General features: G+C 45.1%; 1 protein-coding gene across 3 annotated transcripts in view; it reads right to left on the bottom strand.

Moving 5' to 3' along the window:
- PRR5 (proline rich 5) overlaps positions 1–16,569 on the bottom strand; it is a 73,693-nt gene that overhangs the window by 4,706 nt on the left and 52,418 nt on the right. For all 3 annotated transcript variants that reach the window (XM_027660760.1, XM_027660761.1, XM_027660759.1), the window contains one exon: positions 15,270–15,410. In XM_027660760.1, the coding sequence (XP_027516561.1) occupies positions 15,270–15,410 (141 nt within the window). The remainder of the gene's footprint in view (positions 1–15,269; positions 15,411–16,569) is intronic.

Genomic DNA, 16,569 nt, shown 5'->3' on the forward strand with positions numbered 1-16,569 from the left:
TGCACTTCCACCCACAAGTGGGCTTGTAAGGCTGCAGAGGTGATGGAAAAGCCCTGCAGAGCTGTTATTCTCCCTTTGTGTGCTCCTGCACTGTCTGAGTAGAGCCCTGCACACTCACGTGCAGGATTCCTCCTGCAACATGGAGCAAATTCACATTTTAGTGTGTTGCTATGTGGCCATATGCTTGACACATCACGTTGCAGAATTTAAGATCCTAAATGCCACGCTCAGCAAAAGCTCTGCTTGAATTTTGCAGAATCCCAGATTTCATAACGTGCCCCTGGAATTACTGTAAGAAGAAACACGTTGGGATGAAAGCCTCCAGAGAGCAATATGCAGATCAAGTGAGTAAAATTGCAACACTTCCTTCAGCATGTGAAAGGATCCTGACGTTCAGGATGTATTCACAGCTCAGTCTGACTCATTAACCAGAGTCTGGGGTGACTATCAGAGGTGTTTGTGAATGGCTGATTTCATCCCTCGGCTGCTCCTCGCTTCAGAAAAGTTTATGAATGGAAAATGAATAATGGCCAGCAGAGAATCTGAATTTGGACAGAACTGGAATTTGGGCAGAATTTGAATTCCGTGTGGGTCACAGATTCACCTCATGCCCACCACTGCTGTCCTGCAGCTGCTGTGCCTGGAGAGCCCATCGGCTCCTTGCTCATGAGAAACACCCTCTTCTCTCAAAACCCCGACTCCAAATCACCTGAATCAGCTACTCCTTTAGTCTTGCCCTCAACCTTCACCCCTGCTCTCCCCAGAGCAGTGCTAATCCCTACCCCCTTTTCCCTTCACCCTCTTTTAGTTCACACTTTTGCAGTGCAGAGGCCACAAAACACCACCTTTACATGTAAACCCACCCAGCACTGACACAGCCTGCCACAAGACGTTCTCCTCAGCTCTGCATCCACGGGATGCTTTTAAAAACATACTGAAAAGTCACAAAACAACAGCTGGTGTCTGCTGGAGCCGTGCTGAGTTCTTTTCTGCTCTGCACCTTGACACAAATGTGCTGTATCCACCTGCAACATCCTTCCTGCTCTGGCCATTGTTCCAGGCTTTCCTGTAGTTCCCTTAAACCATTTAATTGCTGTGGAGCTTCTGGGAGAGCAGGAGTGTAACAGGCTTCTGAACTTGTAAAACAGTGGTTTTCCTGCATTTCTTTCTGCTGTGCTATTTATTGACAAACACCCCCTGGGCCTCTTTTGAACCACACACAAGTACATCCTAAAGTTCAGTAAGGACTATTTCAGCTTTCCAAACCCAAACAGTCCTTGCTGGTACCATATGGGGCCAAGGAGCTTCATGGGGAAGGATGGACACCCCCTAAAGCAGATCAGCTTCTGTTTTGCTTTATCTGCCAGCCCTGAGGCTGCATTTTAACTCTTATCCCTCCCCTAGAGGTTTCTACCCCATCCACTGTGCCACAGGCAAAATGACTTGTTTGTGTGACATCAAATTCTGGTGGGAGTTTAGGAGAGAGGAAAGCATGGTTAGAATACTTTATATAGATATAAAAATATAAATATTTCATATATCTGTGTGTAAAGACAGATACATCTAGACATTTATACATCTATTAACATCAATATCAATATATACTTAAAGTTATATGAAGTCCTTTTTAGACCCTTCACCAAACTTGTAAGTGATTGTGCTTAGAAAGGCAAAATTAGCTTTATAGTTAAGCCAGCTTGGAATAGTTATTCATGCCAAAATAGTTTGTGAAAAACTGATGATAAGACTTAAAACTCACCAATAATTATAATAATAATAACAATAATAATAACAATAGTAATAACAACAACAACAATAATAATAATAACGTATTTTGCTGTTATTTTGGCAGCTCATGGTTCTTCTTGTATTTGCTTGATGCCTTACTGGTTTGGTATGTCACTACAGAGGAACAAAGCAAAAGTCATATCTAGCAGGCTGGCTGCTCAGCTGGCAGGAAGCTCTACCACAGTTTGGAGGAAAAAAGAAAACTTGGAGCGTTATCAGCAAAACAGAGACTCTCCCCTTATCTTTAATGCAGTATTTGCTCTGCAGACATGCAAAAACTTGCTTTAAAAGATAACTGTGACCTTTCATGAACCCAATTTCGTTTTAGCAGGAGAGTTTCATGCTTCTCTGTGACTGTGAGATGTATCTATTAAATTCCTTTCAAAGGCCTTGCCTGACCTATTTATTTCTCAATTGAGGGCCAAAATAGCTCAATATCAAATATCTGCAAGTACCTTAGTACTTTTGGAAGAGCGGAGCTGCTGGATCAAATCCTCATCTCAGTCACAGTGTTTTGAAATGCAACAAGAGTCACATCATTATCTTTGGAAGGATGACAATGTTTTATTATGACCAGAGCCTGCCTTGCTCTCAAGGCACAGAAAATGAGGATTTGAGTCCTGAATAAGTGAATACCATTGCAAATGGAGAAGGTCTATCAAGAACAAAGATGTGTATTTCTGCATTTAACACAGTATCCATGTCCCAAACTTCATCAATCTGTAATTAAATCATTTAGGACCAAAAAAATTGTATACAGTAGTTCAAAAGCATTAAAAGGGCCCTATGCATGATTATTTTTGCTATGTAAATATATAAGTATTCCCTGAAGGGCCATATACCCTGAAGACTACAGGTTATTGATGCATCTACTTTATGAAGATGCTGCCCCATCTGCTGAACTGCTGGAACAAAACTTTTCTTGTGCTTGGGAACAAAACCAAAGTCAAACCTATAAGTCATTCCAAGAGAATGGACCCTCTGAACTGCTCAGGTTTCTGTCCCTGTTAATTCTGTACATTAACCACAAACTCCTACTGTGTTTTTAAAGGGCACAAGGGCTTCTTGCAAAAGCACAGAGGAAAGAATAAACAGATCTGTTCAGAAGAATAGCTGGGGATTTTTGCAACCCCACATAAGGTCACAGTCTCCTTTTTCCATGTGTAGAACCAGAGAATGGTTGGGGTCAGAAGGGACCTTAAAGATCATCCAGTTCCCCTCCTGCCATGGGCAGGGACACCTTCCACTAGCCCAGGTTGCTCAGAGCCCCATCCAACCTGGCCTTGGACACTTCCAGGGATCCAGGGGCAGCCACAGCTTCTCTGGGCAACCTGTGCCAGGGCCTCCCCACCCTCATAGGGGAGAATTTCTTCCTAAAATAGGACTTCTCAACAGAATGTCTCATATATGGCAAGAGACAAGAACCCAACCTCTGCTGGCTGTTCTCTTTGCTCCCTGGCTGCTTTTCCTTGCTGCCTGGCCCATGTAACCCCAGTTCAGTGTCTGAGCTGGATCTCCCCCTGGCCATCACTCCCTCATGCCTGAGTCCTTTCGTTTTAACCCTCAGCTTTGTCCCCTTCACATCTGCTGTTCCAAAACACCCCACATCCATCCTCAGCTCCTCTTTCAGGCCCTGGGCAAGCCCCCTGTCATCTGCTGATCTCCTCTGCCACATGAGCCTCTCTGCATTCATCTTTACTGCAGCTGCTTCAGCTCTGGCTGGACAACTGCCCATTGTCCCAGGTAACCCTTCACTCATCTGTGTCTGAAAACAATCATAAAGAACTCTTAAACACCAAACTGCTTTTAACTGACCAGCAGTAACTCAGTGTTTTGCTGAGTGTTCATAAAAGCCACAGGCCCTCTGTGGTTTCCAGTTCTGACTAAAAGCACCCACCACCAGTAACATCTAGAAATGGTGGTACTGCTCAGTTGCTTTTCACTTCCCTCTTTAGCACAGAATACTGTAAGATCATTAACCTAATAAATCATACATTATAAAGTATCATCAGTCTCTAAGGGTGCCCTAAAAACTGGATGCAGTGGAGGAACCACTTCACACCCCCCTGCAGCTCGTGGATGTGCTGAAGTGTGCACTGGCCACGGATTAAAGGATGTAGCACTCAGACTGAGCTTTAACCCTTCAGCTGAGCAGCCCCTCTACATGAGTAAGTCTCAGTGCAGAAGGCTGTCTTCTGTTTCAACTGGCAAACTGCTGCACAGCTTTTAAATTAAGGAAAAAAAAAAAGAATAGAATAAAACATAAACAAAATCTGTCTTTCTCCAGCCAGGGTGGGAAAGCAAGGGCTTCTGGAGAGAGTCCCACCCTCTGCCAGGAGCAGACATGGCACTGAGGGAGGCACAGCATGTCTTAGTCCTTGACACAGGGGCAGCTTTACCACAGGGACACCAAGCAGGAACAGCTGGGAGCCAATCCCTGGGTCACCAACTTGTGGACTCAGGAGAGTAAGGAGTAAAAGACAGACTTCTGGATTATTTAATGATCATTTCAGCAGTGATCACTTCTGGTAACCTGATGGACCAGAAGGGCAAAGCCCTCTGCCCACGGACAAGAAGTGACTGTGTACAGCTCAGCTCATGGCCAAATAACACCCCCTGACCCTCAGTCTGTGGGGCACCCTCAGTGTGGGTGCACAGGGGCACCCTTGGTGGCTGGATTCACCCTGCTCGGCCAACAAGGAGCTGGAGCAGTCCTGACCTGGTGCTGTGTGACAGGAAACACACTGCCAGAAGCATTTACAGGGTCAGGCCCCAGAGCAAAGTGAGGTCCTGGCCTCATGTCTTAACCACACAGGAAAACAGCTCAGAAATGTAACTGCTTTGTAATCAAAAGCAGCAGATTCCTCTGAGGAAAGACAAACACATCCAGAATCCCATTTCTTTCTGTAAGTGACGAGTCAGATCAATATGACTGCAAGAAACACTCATGCAGTGGTGATAATCTGACACATACTGGATAATAATAGTTGCCCAGCCACTCCCAGGGAAAACTGAAATTAGAAGTCACAAGACACACCGCAAGGCAGACACGGAATAATATCTGGAGTGAAAACACACATTATCCAGCCAACACTGCTGGAGAACTGATAAGGGTGTGCAGGCTGCAGTGCACACCCTGCTCACCACAGGAACAGTGAGAGCTGCTGCTTGGTTCTGTCAAAGAGACAAGCCTTGCTTGTAAGAGCTTTGGAAAGCAGTGCTCTTAGAGGCTGTGACTGCTCCTTATCCCACTCTGGTGCAAGTAAACAACTTTCACTGCATCACATCTGGAACCTGAGCAACACAGACCAGCCCCACCTCAGGGCAGGCATAGGCATAAATTGGGCCCCAGCCCTTGCCACTTGCACCACTGGTGGCACAGCACAAGCCCCCAGTTATGCTTTGGGTCACATCCTGGACAGAGATCTGCAGCCCTCCCTCTGCCTTTGAACAGATGCATGCACACACTTAAAAGCTAATAATCCAATTTTTACTGATCTTGCAATGCTCTCAGGCAAACCTACGGCAGCAAAGTTATGTTTTGGTTTACCTGGTTGAGAAGAGGCTTCAGGAGTCGACCCCAGGTGTGTAAAGTTGTTGTTTTCTCTACAGCACTGTGGCCCTTCCATTGACTAAGCCCACCCAGCCCCATTTCCAGTGGACATGCACAGTACTCTACTGAAAAACAGAGACCTTGCTCTTAAACCCCCTGGGCTTCCACACAAATCAGAAAGCCCAAGCAGAAGGAGGTACCTGGCTCCTTCACCTCTAACTGCCCACCATGTTCCCTGGAAGTCAGCCCTGCAGAGCAAATCTCCCAGTATTAAACGCACAGAATTACTTCTGTGGAGCAGCATCTCCATTTACACATGGAGCAAAGCAAACTCATGGAGGTATCAGATGTGATAATGGATTCTTCTCAGCCTTTGCAATCCTGGCACCAAGGGTAACACAGGGCACAGGATCAGCTGTGCAGTGTCAGACTAAAAGTTAACTAAATTCAATGTTTTCTTGCTAACAGTGGTAGCAGGACAAATGCACAAGCAAAGAAAGGAAATAAGTCATGGTCAGTGCAGGCTTTCTTGCAGAATCTGTTGGTGCTTCTGGCAAGCAGGGATGTAAAAACCTGCTGCATGGGACTTTGTGGTAGCCCTTAAGCATAAACAATCTGTGCTAGAAATTATTTAACCATCAAGATGAAGATGGTCAATAATTGATAGAGCAACTAGTTTCCAGAAATAAAGAACCAGCTTAACTATTGAGTCCTCTGAACATAGGAGAGGATGGACTGTTTTGGTACTTCTGAGAAGTGCTTTTCTTGACCCCTTCTGCTCAGCCACCTTCACAGTCACACAGTGTCTCCTGATGTTCAGAGGGACCCTCCCCTGTTTCAGTTTGTGCCCATTGCCTCTGGTCCTGTCACTGAGCATCACAAAAAGAACTCGGCTTCATTTTCTTTACATTCCCCCTTCAGGTGTTTGTAACAATTGATAAGATGCCCCTGAGCCATCTCTGCTCCAGGCTGAGCAGTCCCAGCTCTCTCACTCTTTGCTCACACGAGAGATGCTCCTGTCCCTGTAACATCCTCATGGTCTTTTGTTGGATTGTCTCCACTGTGTCCATGTCTCTGTTGTGCTGAGGAGCCCAGAACTGGACACAGCAGATTGCAGAGAAGAGGGGAAGGATCACCTCCTTCAACCTCCTTCTATCCCACTTGCCTGTGTTTGCCAGGCTAGAAAATGTCAGGTACTTCCTCCTGGGTTTCCCTGATGACTCAGGCCGCTTTCATCCCAAGCAGACAACTCTGACATTTTTTAGCCCTTAGGAAACAGTTTTAGAACAGGAGCAAAACTGCTTAGAGCGAGGACTAAATTTTGCTTTGTCAAAGCCTGTGTTGACTAAGCTGAACCTGATCTGCTTGAACTGTGTGTGCCTTCCTCCCTGTGGGGGTTTCTCTGCTGCAGTCCAAAAGCAGAACAGGAAAATGTGCCTGGGCTGGGAGGAAACAGAGGTCACACCTTTGCAGACTGGTACAAACTGGAAGAAAGCAGTTTGCTCTCTGAGAGGGCTCTCTGAGCCCAGTGCAGGGGGCTGAGAATTCACAATGAACCCATTTTCAGTAAACCTCTGTTTTGTGTTCACAAACAGGTATTACCTCACGGCAAAGAACAAAGTGGGAAAGGTAAGACTTACACATCAAATTCTCAAATGCTCTTAAATCAGAATAACCCCCGTTGGGTGAATAATTTAATACCAGTTTACAACTGCCCTGGGCATTACATCCCCATTCCTGGGCACTGGTGTCCTTTCTGCACGTGCTGGACAGATGCAGCTGCACAGTTCATGGCTGAGTCATTATGAACCCACAAGAATGTTGCCTCACAATATTTTTTCCTCTCTCCATTTTATCCTAAGTCACTGGCAGAATGGTAAAGCCTCTGCCTTTCTCATAGCAACAGCAGTCAGGGCAGGGAGAGAAGCTTGCCACTGCCACATTGACAGGAGTCAGCACTTCAGGGCCCTGTGGTTGCCTCAGAAATAAAGATCTTGTCATATTCCCTCGACTCTCCAGCACGTGCCAAGTTGTGTCACTGTCAGGGGGAGAAGCTGCTCTGTCTCTCCCTGCCTTTCACTGGTGGCACTGAGACACATACAAAAGATAAGGATCACTAAACATCCAGACAGGGTTTGTGTGCAGCTGGTGAGAGGTTTTCAAATGGCTTGGCTGCAGAGGGAGAGCCAGCAACAGGATTCTGCTTTCCAGAAAGCATCAAACACTAATATAGACAGGCCAGTCTTCCCCTGACTCCCCAAATCCTATGTGTTAATTTTCTTAACCTGTCACTAAACATTTCATATGAGAGCCCAGGTGCCCAGGCCTGAAGGAGCCCTCCTGGCTTGTAGCTAAAGCAACACCTTTCTACATAACATTTTAATTTCAGTAAAAATGTCTTGACAAATTCAAAACACTTGGAAAGCAACTGATTTGCTCTAGAATGGATACCCTCCCTCAGCAATCCACTGTGTAGAGAATAAGAGGAAACACAGAAATACAAGCACACAAAATCTGAGTTTCCAGCACTGAGCAGTGCACTCCCCAAATGCAAACAGCCCGGGCATTAGGGATGTGACTGCAGGAGTGGCTCTAAAGGGACGACCTTCTCTCCTCCATCACCTGCCAGGGACTGGCAAAATCCAGCAGCACTCAGAATTCCTGCAACCACCAGAGTAATGGAAACCTGTGTGGCTGGAACCAACAGATGCCTCCTGGCAATATGACCCTACTACTGAAGCAAAAGTGTTTCTTTTTCCCCTCAGCGCTGGCCGGTGCTTTGATTTAGTGCACACAATATCACACAGCCACCTGCAAGGAGCAAGCCCTCTCCTTGCTTCTCTTTCAAGCGTTAACAACACAGCTCCGTGTATAACCACATTTTAGAGCTTTTCAGGCAACACTGCTGCCCAGTTCCCCCTCTGCTACCCAGGGGCTTCAGCAGAGCTGCACCAGCTTCATACTGCCTGAACATCTGTCCTCGTGTCATTCAGCATTTTGACAAACAAAAGAAATATCCCACAGCTTCTTCCAAGGTTTTGTTCTTTTCAGCTGAAGAAGGAAACCCCAAGAAAGGCTCTTGAGTGACACAGGAGGAATGAGGGATGGATTTTTTTCCTTGGAGCCCAACAAGCACCCTACAACAAGGAGACAAGTCCACAGTCTCTGGGGCACATCAAGAGCACCAAGGCCAACGATGTGTGATTTGTGTGGCTCGCTGGAAACAGGAGGAGCTCCCAAGAGATAACGGTTTAAATCAAATAATGTAATCTGAGTCCTGCTCTATCACATGAAGAACTGTTTACCTTTTAATTGCTTGTAGTAATTGGGTAGTTAATGAATTTCACAGTGCATGTTGCACATCACCCTGTCACATAGTTGTTTCTTCTGCAGCTGCAGCAAAACTAAGGGTGAGACTGTGAAATTACTGACAGAAGACAATTAACCCTGTCCACTCAGCAGGGGAGAAGGGATGCCTCGAAGAGACTCATTCCATCATTCCCCTACCTTGAGCAAATTATGACAGATTAGCCTTTTTATTTTTGGGAGAAACACTCCACAAAGCAGCTGCCCTTTTGCAGAAGCCCCTGTGCCACCAGCCTGGTGCCCACTGCACCCATGGGCTGCTGGTTCTGGCACCTGCAACCACAGAGCAGGAGAGGAAAAGCCTGGGCATGGGGCTTAGGTGGTGTGGCAGAGCAGGAGCTTCCACACCTTCCACAACTCTTCCCCCTCTCAGTGCACCTTCCTGGAAAGAGGCAGAAGCTGAGACATTTCATATAATTTGTTTTGATCACCCTGTCAGTTTAAATGGAAACACGTCTTCCCATAAGAGTAAAATTCTATAGCACAGACAGAGAAACAGGCAGGCAACAGGCTGCTACTGGGTCTTGACCCAATTTATGGGCATAACCAAAGCCAGCAGAAGGAAACTGAGATCAGAGAAGGAGCTGCCTGCAAGGATGAGCCTCCAAGCTATGCTCCCTGTGACTGACATGCTGCCAGTCACTCCCCTCTCTGCCTTCCTCCCTTCTGCCCCAGGGGAGAGCAAGATGGGGATGGGGAGGAAAAGAGTCAGAAGGCAACATATGGAAGGTAAAAGGTGATGAAGCAGCCAGGATGATGATGGGAGAAGAAGCTGTTACCAGTGCTCAAAATGCAGAGAGCACGTGCAGCTGCAGGAAAGGCTCAAGGAGCAGAAGAACAGGCACCTGGGCTGGCTCTGGAATCCCCTGGCAGGAAGTTTCTCTGCCAAGCCTGTGCTCAGACAGACAGCTCTAGGCTGTGAGAAGGCAGGGGCACAGTGGCACCTGCACAGGGGACCTGCTCTGTGCCCAGCAGGTCTGACTGGAACCCATGGCCACTTGTCTCTGAAAACCACAGGAAAGCCCACGCTGGAGACACTGCAAAACAGCCCTGCACAGCCTCTCTGTTGGAAACTCCTCCTGCTGTTCTTCTCATGAGCAGGAGGTGCTGCACCAGTGACCCCAAACAGCACCAGCTGACCCTGTTGCCTGCACAGACACAACCCAGCCCCCCTTCTGTGCCTGGTGCCACCAGTGCCACAGCTGGGAGACACCACTCACGGTGCTGGTGGCACCTGGGATGGCTCCCAGCTCTGTGGTTGATCCTAAAAGTGAAGAAGTGAGAGCCACCTCCTGAGGACCTCACCTATAGTGCCCTGGGCAATTCAAAAGCCACTATTCCCTATTCCAATTTGTCTATCTGGAATTAAATTAAATTAAAATGGAATTACACTAACTGAATTAAGAACAGAAAGCTGTTAAGATAAACTGCGCTTAAAGCCTCTGATGTAGAACTGAAGTGCCATTAATTAAACTTCCCTCCCTTCCCACTCCCTTTAATTGTCAGAATGAGTGTCCATACAGAGTTGTAATGAGGTTTAATTAATCTTTTTTAAAAGGTAGCTTAGATTAACTTTCTTATGTTCCCCCTGTAGACAACCCATGAATTACAGTATTAAAGCACCCTGACTCAAAGGATTCTTGCACCGTGGGAACATTCCTTGCTCAGAGCTTTTCAATAGTCAAAATTTCTATGCCTTTATGCCAGTTTTAGTCTACTGGCCCAAATGGGTCCACAAAAGTCATTTGTACAGATTAATGCAATTAGTTAAAACCTTCTCCCTCTTACTCAACAAAATTATAGGGTCTGCAAAGACCAATTCAAGTTAAGAATAATTTTACTGATTTTGCTCTATTTTAAGGATTAAGGATTTGCCTACCAATGAACCTGCACTGGTTTAAATAGGCCACTTTTATTAACACAGCAAACTCCAGGAGACATTTTATATTATTTTGACCAACTCCACCTGAAGCCATGCCCTTGATTAACTAACTAGTATCCTGCACAGAACTGACACTTTACTTGTTGCAAGGTACTCTTAAAATGCACTGTGAGCACACATCCAAAGGGAATCTGCACAATGCAAACTGCCTTGGAAAACAATCATATTTAATTGGTATGGACAAGGTTATAGTCATAGTTCTCAAGAACTGTCCTTCTGCTAAAGATGAGGGACAAGATGCACATTTAAATCACTGTGCCATGGTGTTCATGAGCCAGGGTCACATGTAACAAAGGAGAACTGTACCATTTTATGTCGTTTTCTTGTTTTTCCACTGCTTAAGGTTACAGAAGTGTTAACACACGGTGGTGTCAAGTATATTAAGAGCTAGTTTGGGAGAGTACTCGATTTCAAAAGGAAATCTGTTCTCTTCATGTGGCAATGGCCTTCCACTGGCCTTAGTTACAAGGGAGGGCCCCAGGAGTGCAGATCTATCCGAGTCTGTGGTGGTGAAGCCCAGGTCAGGTCACTGCTGCTGTCACTGCTCTGAGCTCTCTGGTCAGTTCCCAGCTTCTTGTCTCATTAACACAGCACATCCCAACCTGCCCCAGGCAAGATGCAGATGAAACAGTTCCAGCATTTTTGCTGCTTCCATGCAGACGTGATTCCCAGCGCCAGAAAACCACCACACTAATAAAGACCACACGAAGAAACTCGAAATCAAATGTGACAAGTACTCCTCACTGGCCAAAAGGTCAAGATTTTCTTTTAAAAATATCTTTTTCCTACAACAAATAAATGCTGTGCCTTGCTAAAAATCCCAGTAATACAAATTCACTCCAGGATAACAAACTCCTGTCAATTTAATTACTGCAAACTGTACTTGCTGATAGAGACAGTAAACAAGACACAGTAAGAGAAAATATTGCACAGAAGCAAATGTATCCACAAAATACTCCAAAGTGTAAATCTTGAGGGCCAGATTCTCAGTTTTTGCATATGTCAACACAAAGCAACAAAGGACTCTTCCCTTTGTGTCAGGCAGTGTCCTGGCTGCAAGATTTCTTCCCTTTTGTGCCTGTGGAGCTGCTGGAAACACAGACAAGTCACCCCTTCACCAGCAAGGAAGGAAGGAAGGAAACAAATTTATGCACAACCCAGGGGAAGCACAGGTTTTTTATATGATGATTTGCATTTAAATAAGGTCTGCAATACCTGGGTTTCTTCTTTTTGTGTCTTCTGAACCAGGAATTCAGAAAAAGGGAAAGAGAAACCAAAAGCATGTGGAAACCTCACACCCAGACCACTTTGTTCAACCTATGCCTTCAGGTCGAAGAGATTTAGTAGGACAAGCTCTCAAAAGCAATCACCAAATTTGAAAACATATGGCCATAAACAAGTGATCCCAGCTGACACTCACTGCAGTGCTACAGCAAATCTGTGGCTGCAGCTTTGTGATAGCAAGGGGTATTTTGTTTTTTAACCACTAGGCTGCCTTTGGTTTGCTGTGTGGCTGCTGAGATGAAAAAACAGCCCTCTTTGCATCTTGCTTTCAGATCTTGCAATGTACTTTTTCTACCCCCTTTCAAGTGTAAGGAACTTTCCAGAGATAACAAATAGGTCCCACCGGGCAGTTTTATGTATTTATTTTGTCTTCCTTTACAGACAAAGACAACGGGCAAGGGAGTTCAAACGAAGCTCAGAGAGCCAGAAAGGAAACCACAGGTTTTATTTTTCTCTTCAGAGCTTATGTTTAGTGAGGCCTCATCCCTCAGCATGAGATATTGTTTTCTGTTCCGTGAGGCCTCATCCCTCAGCACGAGTGATATCGTGTTGTGCTCTTCTTGGCTTTTTAAATATCCCAGGTCACCCACAGAGGTTCTGTGAACTCAGATAATCTTGATGTCAACTGGAAGATGCAGATAAAACACTCTTTAGTTCTTGTCTTCCAAATTTCTCAGACCTCAGGAGAGATACCTGGAGATAGGATGTTCCAGTTTCGGTGGCAAAGGTAATCTCTGACAACACGCCTTGGGAAATAAATCAGATTGTTTATCCTCTGCTGGTAGTTTTGCTCTCTTTGGTTCACAGAGCACAAAGGAGACAGCTCTTTTTTAAACACTCCTCCTGTCTAACCCTCTCCCTCTCCCGAAGTGAAAGGTCGTCAGGGTGAGACTGACAACTCACCGCAGTCTTGTGAGCTCTTGAGCATCGCTTGGTGCTTAAAAGCAGTTTTACTTCTTTTACTTCCCTCAGTCGTGACTCTGCTCTTGAAGGCCCTGCAAGTGCAAGGGGAGCATCCTGGAGGCCTTACATTGCCTGTAAGCAGCCACAAAGGATGAACATTTCAGTTTGTGCTTCGTAACTGGGTCACGCTGCGCAGGCAACTCACACTTTGAGTGGTGTAAGGCCCTTCTTCCAAACTGTGATAGAACTGTCACTGACTGTAACAGCACAGGAATATCCCTCCTCCTCCCAGTTCTGGGGACTGCCTCTTCCCTGGCAGATTGCTGGTTTGTCATTAGACCAGGTTACAGCACTGGTGACACTGAAGAACCCAAGTGTAATAATTAACGCAAGGACTGATTTCTGCTCCTTTCAAAGGAGAGTATCTTCCAACAAGGCTTCAGATATACAAGCTGCTATTATAATACTCATCACAGCTTTATCCCAGAGATGAAGGTTCTTCTGTCCTTCAGAAAGAGACACAGGGAAGATACATTTTCCTTCTATGACGCTTTTTCTTTTTTAATAGTCTCATGTTCTAAACACAAAGAAATTGAGGTATTTCTCTCTCTGCACAAATTGTGAGATCTGTGTCAGGTTCATGACCCCATCTGTCTCAAAGTATATCCTCTCTCACGTGTGCCAAAGGACTGGTGTGGGTGCTGTGTCCCACACCAGGGTGTTCCATCCTTGGCTGGCATGGAACTCCAGGAAACTGCTCACTGTAGACAGGAGAAAAGATGTGATGCAAAGAAGGGAAAACAATCCACCAAAGGACAGAGTAAGGGGTGCAACTTAATTTCAGGCCCTTTTATTCAGAAGGTCTTTGGCAGAGATTGTTTTATTCTCCCTGCCAGGGCCCAGCCAAGTGAGCAATGAGTGCACCTTGCAGTAGGTCAGCCAGGAACTTCCCAGAGGTCCCTGAAATCCCACACATGTCTTTTCCTGACAAACTGACAGAGCTCTTCCCCTACACTGTGACAAGCTGAAACATAACACCAGATGCATCAGTTACCAAATCTGTGCCACTTTAATCCAGCCATGGTGGACACTAACAGGGATTAGACAACATCCACATCAGGACATCATCCCTCAGTCTGGGAAATACAAGCACACAAGGCCACCACGTGCTCACTGGACAGCTGATTTTTTATGTCCCTTCCAGCCCTATTAACACATGGAGTTAAACCGAACCAAGAAAATTCCATTATTATGTCACAAATGTATAAAATTTGCTGTTGTTTAATGTGACATTTGAGTTTGGAAAAAAGCCTTTGTTCTGAAATCCAATTACTGACTAACACTACTAAGCATGTAAATAGCTAATTCCCAGATCTTCTTCTGACCTTTTCCCACAATTTCCATTAGATTTTAAAGCACCAGTTTGGCAGAGCAATTTCCAAGAAAGGACTTTCACCATCCCCACCACACAACCAGAGGTAACATATGGAGAAATAAACACCCAGGGGCAAACTCCCTCTCACTTGGTTATTGATTTCCATCAACAGCTTTGCAACTAGAATGCATTTGGCCTTTTACCCCAAACAGGGAAAATGAGAAAACCAGGTTAAACACACCATTATACACTCCAACAAATGGACACTGAGAAAACCCCATTTCTTGACCCAGCAGAGAGAATCTTACTCCTTGCCTCCATTTTCATCACTGGCCTGATTAGGTTATTGTGCTCTTCAAAAAAATTTCAGACACAGAACTAATTCATACTGTGAACAGCAAAGAAACATATTTATAAAAAAAATAAAATCACAAGCCAGGAAAATCTCAATTTCCTCAACCTCTAAGAATCCACTGTTGGTTATCTACCTCCCTTCTGCCTCATCCCCCTTCTCCTCATCACATGCTCATGCTTTTCTTTAATTAAGCAAGTAAAAAAATCTTTGCCTGGAATTCCTCATTTTGTTTCTCCTCATTACTACTAAAAAAAATAATCCAACACTGAAGGCAAATAGCACTATCTGGTCTTAATATTTTTGTATCACCAGCTTTGATAGAATTTGGTTCCAGTGACCAAATATGACCATGATTCAACCACAAATTTCATATTCACTTTGCTGCCTGCTCCAGATGTGAAGAAGCTTCATATCCTGAACTGCCAGTGCAGCAAACCCCAGCATTTGATGGAAATCCTGCCATCACCACACACACTGGTCTGTTTGCAAAACCTGGTGTTTCAAGGCCCACAGTTTCAATACAAGTCTGTGCTCTCAGACCTTCTGGATCTCAAGGCATCTCTACAGCCTCCTACTTTTAGACAGCAGGACCACAGCTGATTGTTCTGGAATTCTGGGTCAGGAGTCTTCAGTGAACGAGCAAAGACGCAGCACAGAAAGACAGAGGGGAAAAAAAACAACCTGAGAAAAGTAACCAATTTACCTGGAGTATTAACAGCATCTGAATGATGGAGGGTGGGACTCTGGCTCTGGAACGGGATAATGCATCTTCCAGCTTTATGTTGAGGGTGATGATGTTCCTGAAGTGCAGCAGAGCCAGCTGCCGGACCGAGGGCTCCTTCCCCTGGCAGACACAAACACAGCAAGGCCCAGCACGGGCAGGGTGAAAAACAGGTTTCAAAAATCCTCTGTCCAAATTCCTTCCTCCCCTTCTGAGGGATTGCAGGAATAGCAAACCTAAGTGAAGAGCCAAAGAAACATAACAAAGGCCAGGGAGCAGCCTCCGAGTCTGCACAGTAAATCTGATTTGGCAGCAGTGAAGGCTAAGGACAGTGACTGAGTGTGTGTGTGCAGATGAAGGACTGGGGTGAGCACTGAATTATATATATATTCATATATATATATATGAATATTTTGTACTTAAAAGTATATCACTAATGAAATGTATCATATGTTTGAAAAAAAATAGTAAAAAGCAGGGTTGCAAACTGGTTGAATTTCCATTATTTCCTAAGATTTTGAATACTGGTTGGCTACTGTCTTCAAATTATGGTTGGAATCCTGACTCAGCCCCACCTGTGGATCCTCTTTTCTCTCCAGTTTGAGAGACTTCACTACAAGGCAGGAGGAGCAGAGCTGAAGTTTCACAGTGCATTTTCAAAGACATCTTTTTGCAGTTCAACATTACCATGTCATTGAAGGAACTCCCAGCTGAAGAACACAAAAGAATACATCACCACCTCTGTCTGCAGAGATTAACAGCTCCTGCCTTAGAAGGAGTTGTGAAACTGTTCCTCCTGCTGGCATTAGGGGTTTTTCCTTGGGTATATATGGCTGTACACATATATTTTTGACCGCTGTTAAGAGAGTTGTGGGCCAAATATTAACACTTCTGGAAGGTCTGCTATTCAGGTGGTGTTGACTTACCTAAGTCTGGACTAAAGAAGCCTGACCCAAACCGACCCATTCCTCTTCACTTTGTTAATATTTATACTGAACACTTTGTTAATATTTATGCTGAAGAAGAGAAGACTCCAAATTCAGTCGCTAATGAACAGAATTTAGAAGAGCACATAAGCACCAGCTGAGCTTTGTGAAGTAACCTCAGGACATCAGCAACCAGATCTACTTGAATTTACCCCTCAAGGTTCCTTTGAAAATTCAGGTAATTATTTCCATCTGATAGGGGAGGAGACTCGTGTTACTAAAATATTTTCAAAGGCCTCAGAAAGACAACAGAGAAAAGCGGTGTTTGGTGCAATTTCCAAAACCTAATTTAGTTA

The sequence above is a fragment of the Corapipo altera genome, unplaced genomic scaffold (genome assembly GCF_003945725.1).
Source record: "Corapipo altera isolate COAL_440 unplaced genomic scaffold, ASM394572v1 239, whole genome shotgun sequence".
In the NCBI taxonomy this organism is placed as follows: domain Eukaryota; kingdom Metazoa; phylum Chordata; class Aves; order Passeriformes; family Pipridae; genus Corapipo; species Corapipo altera.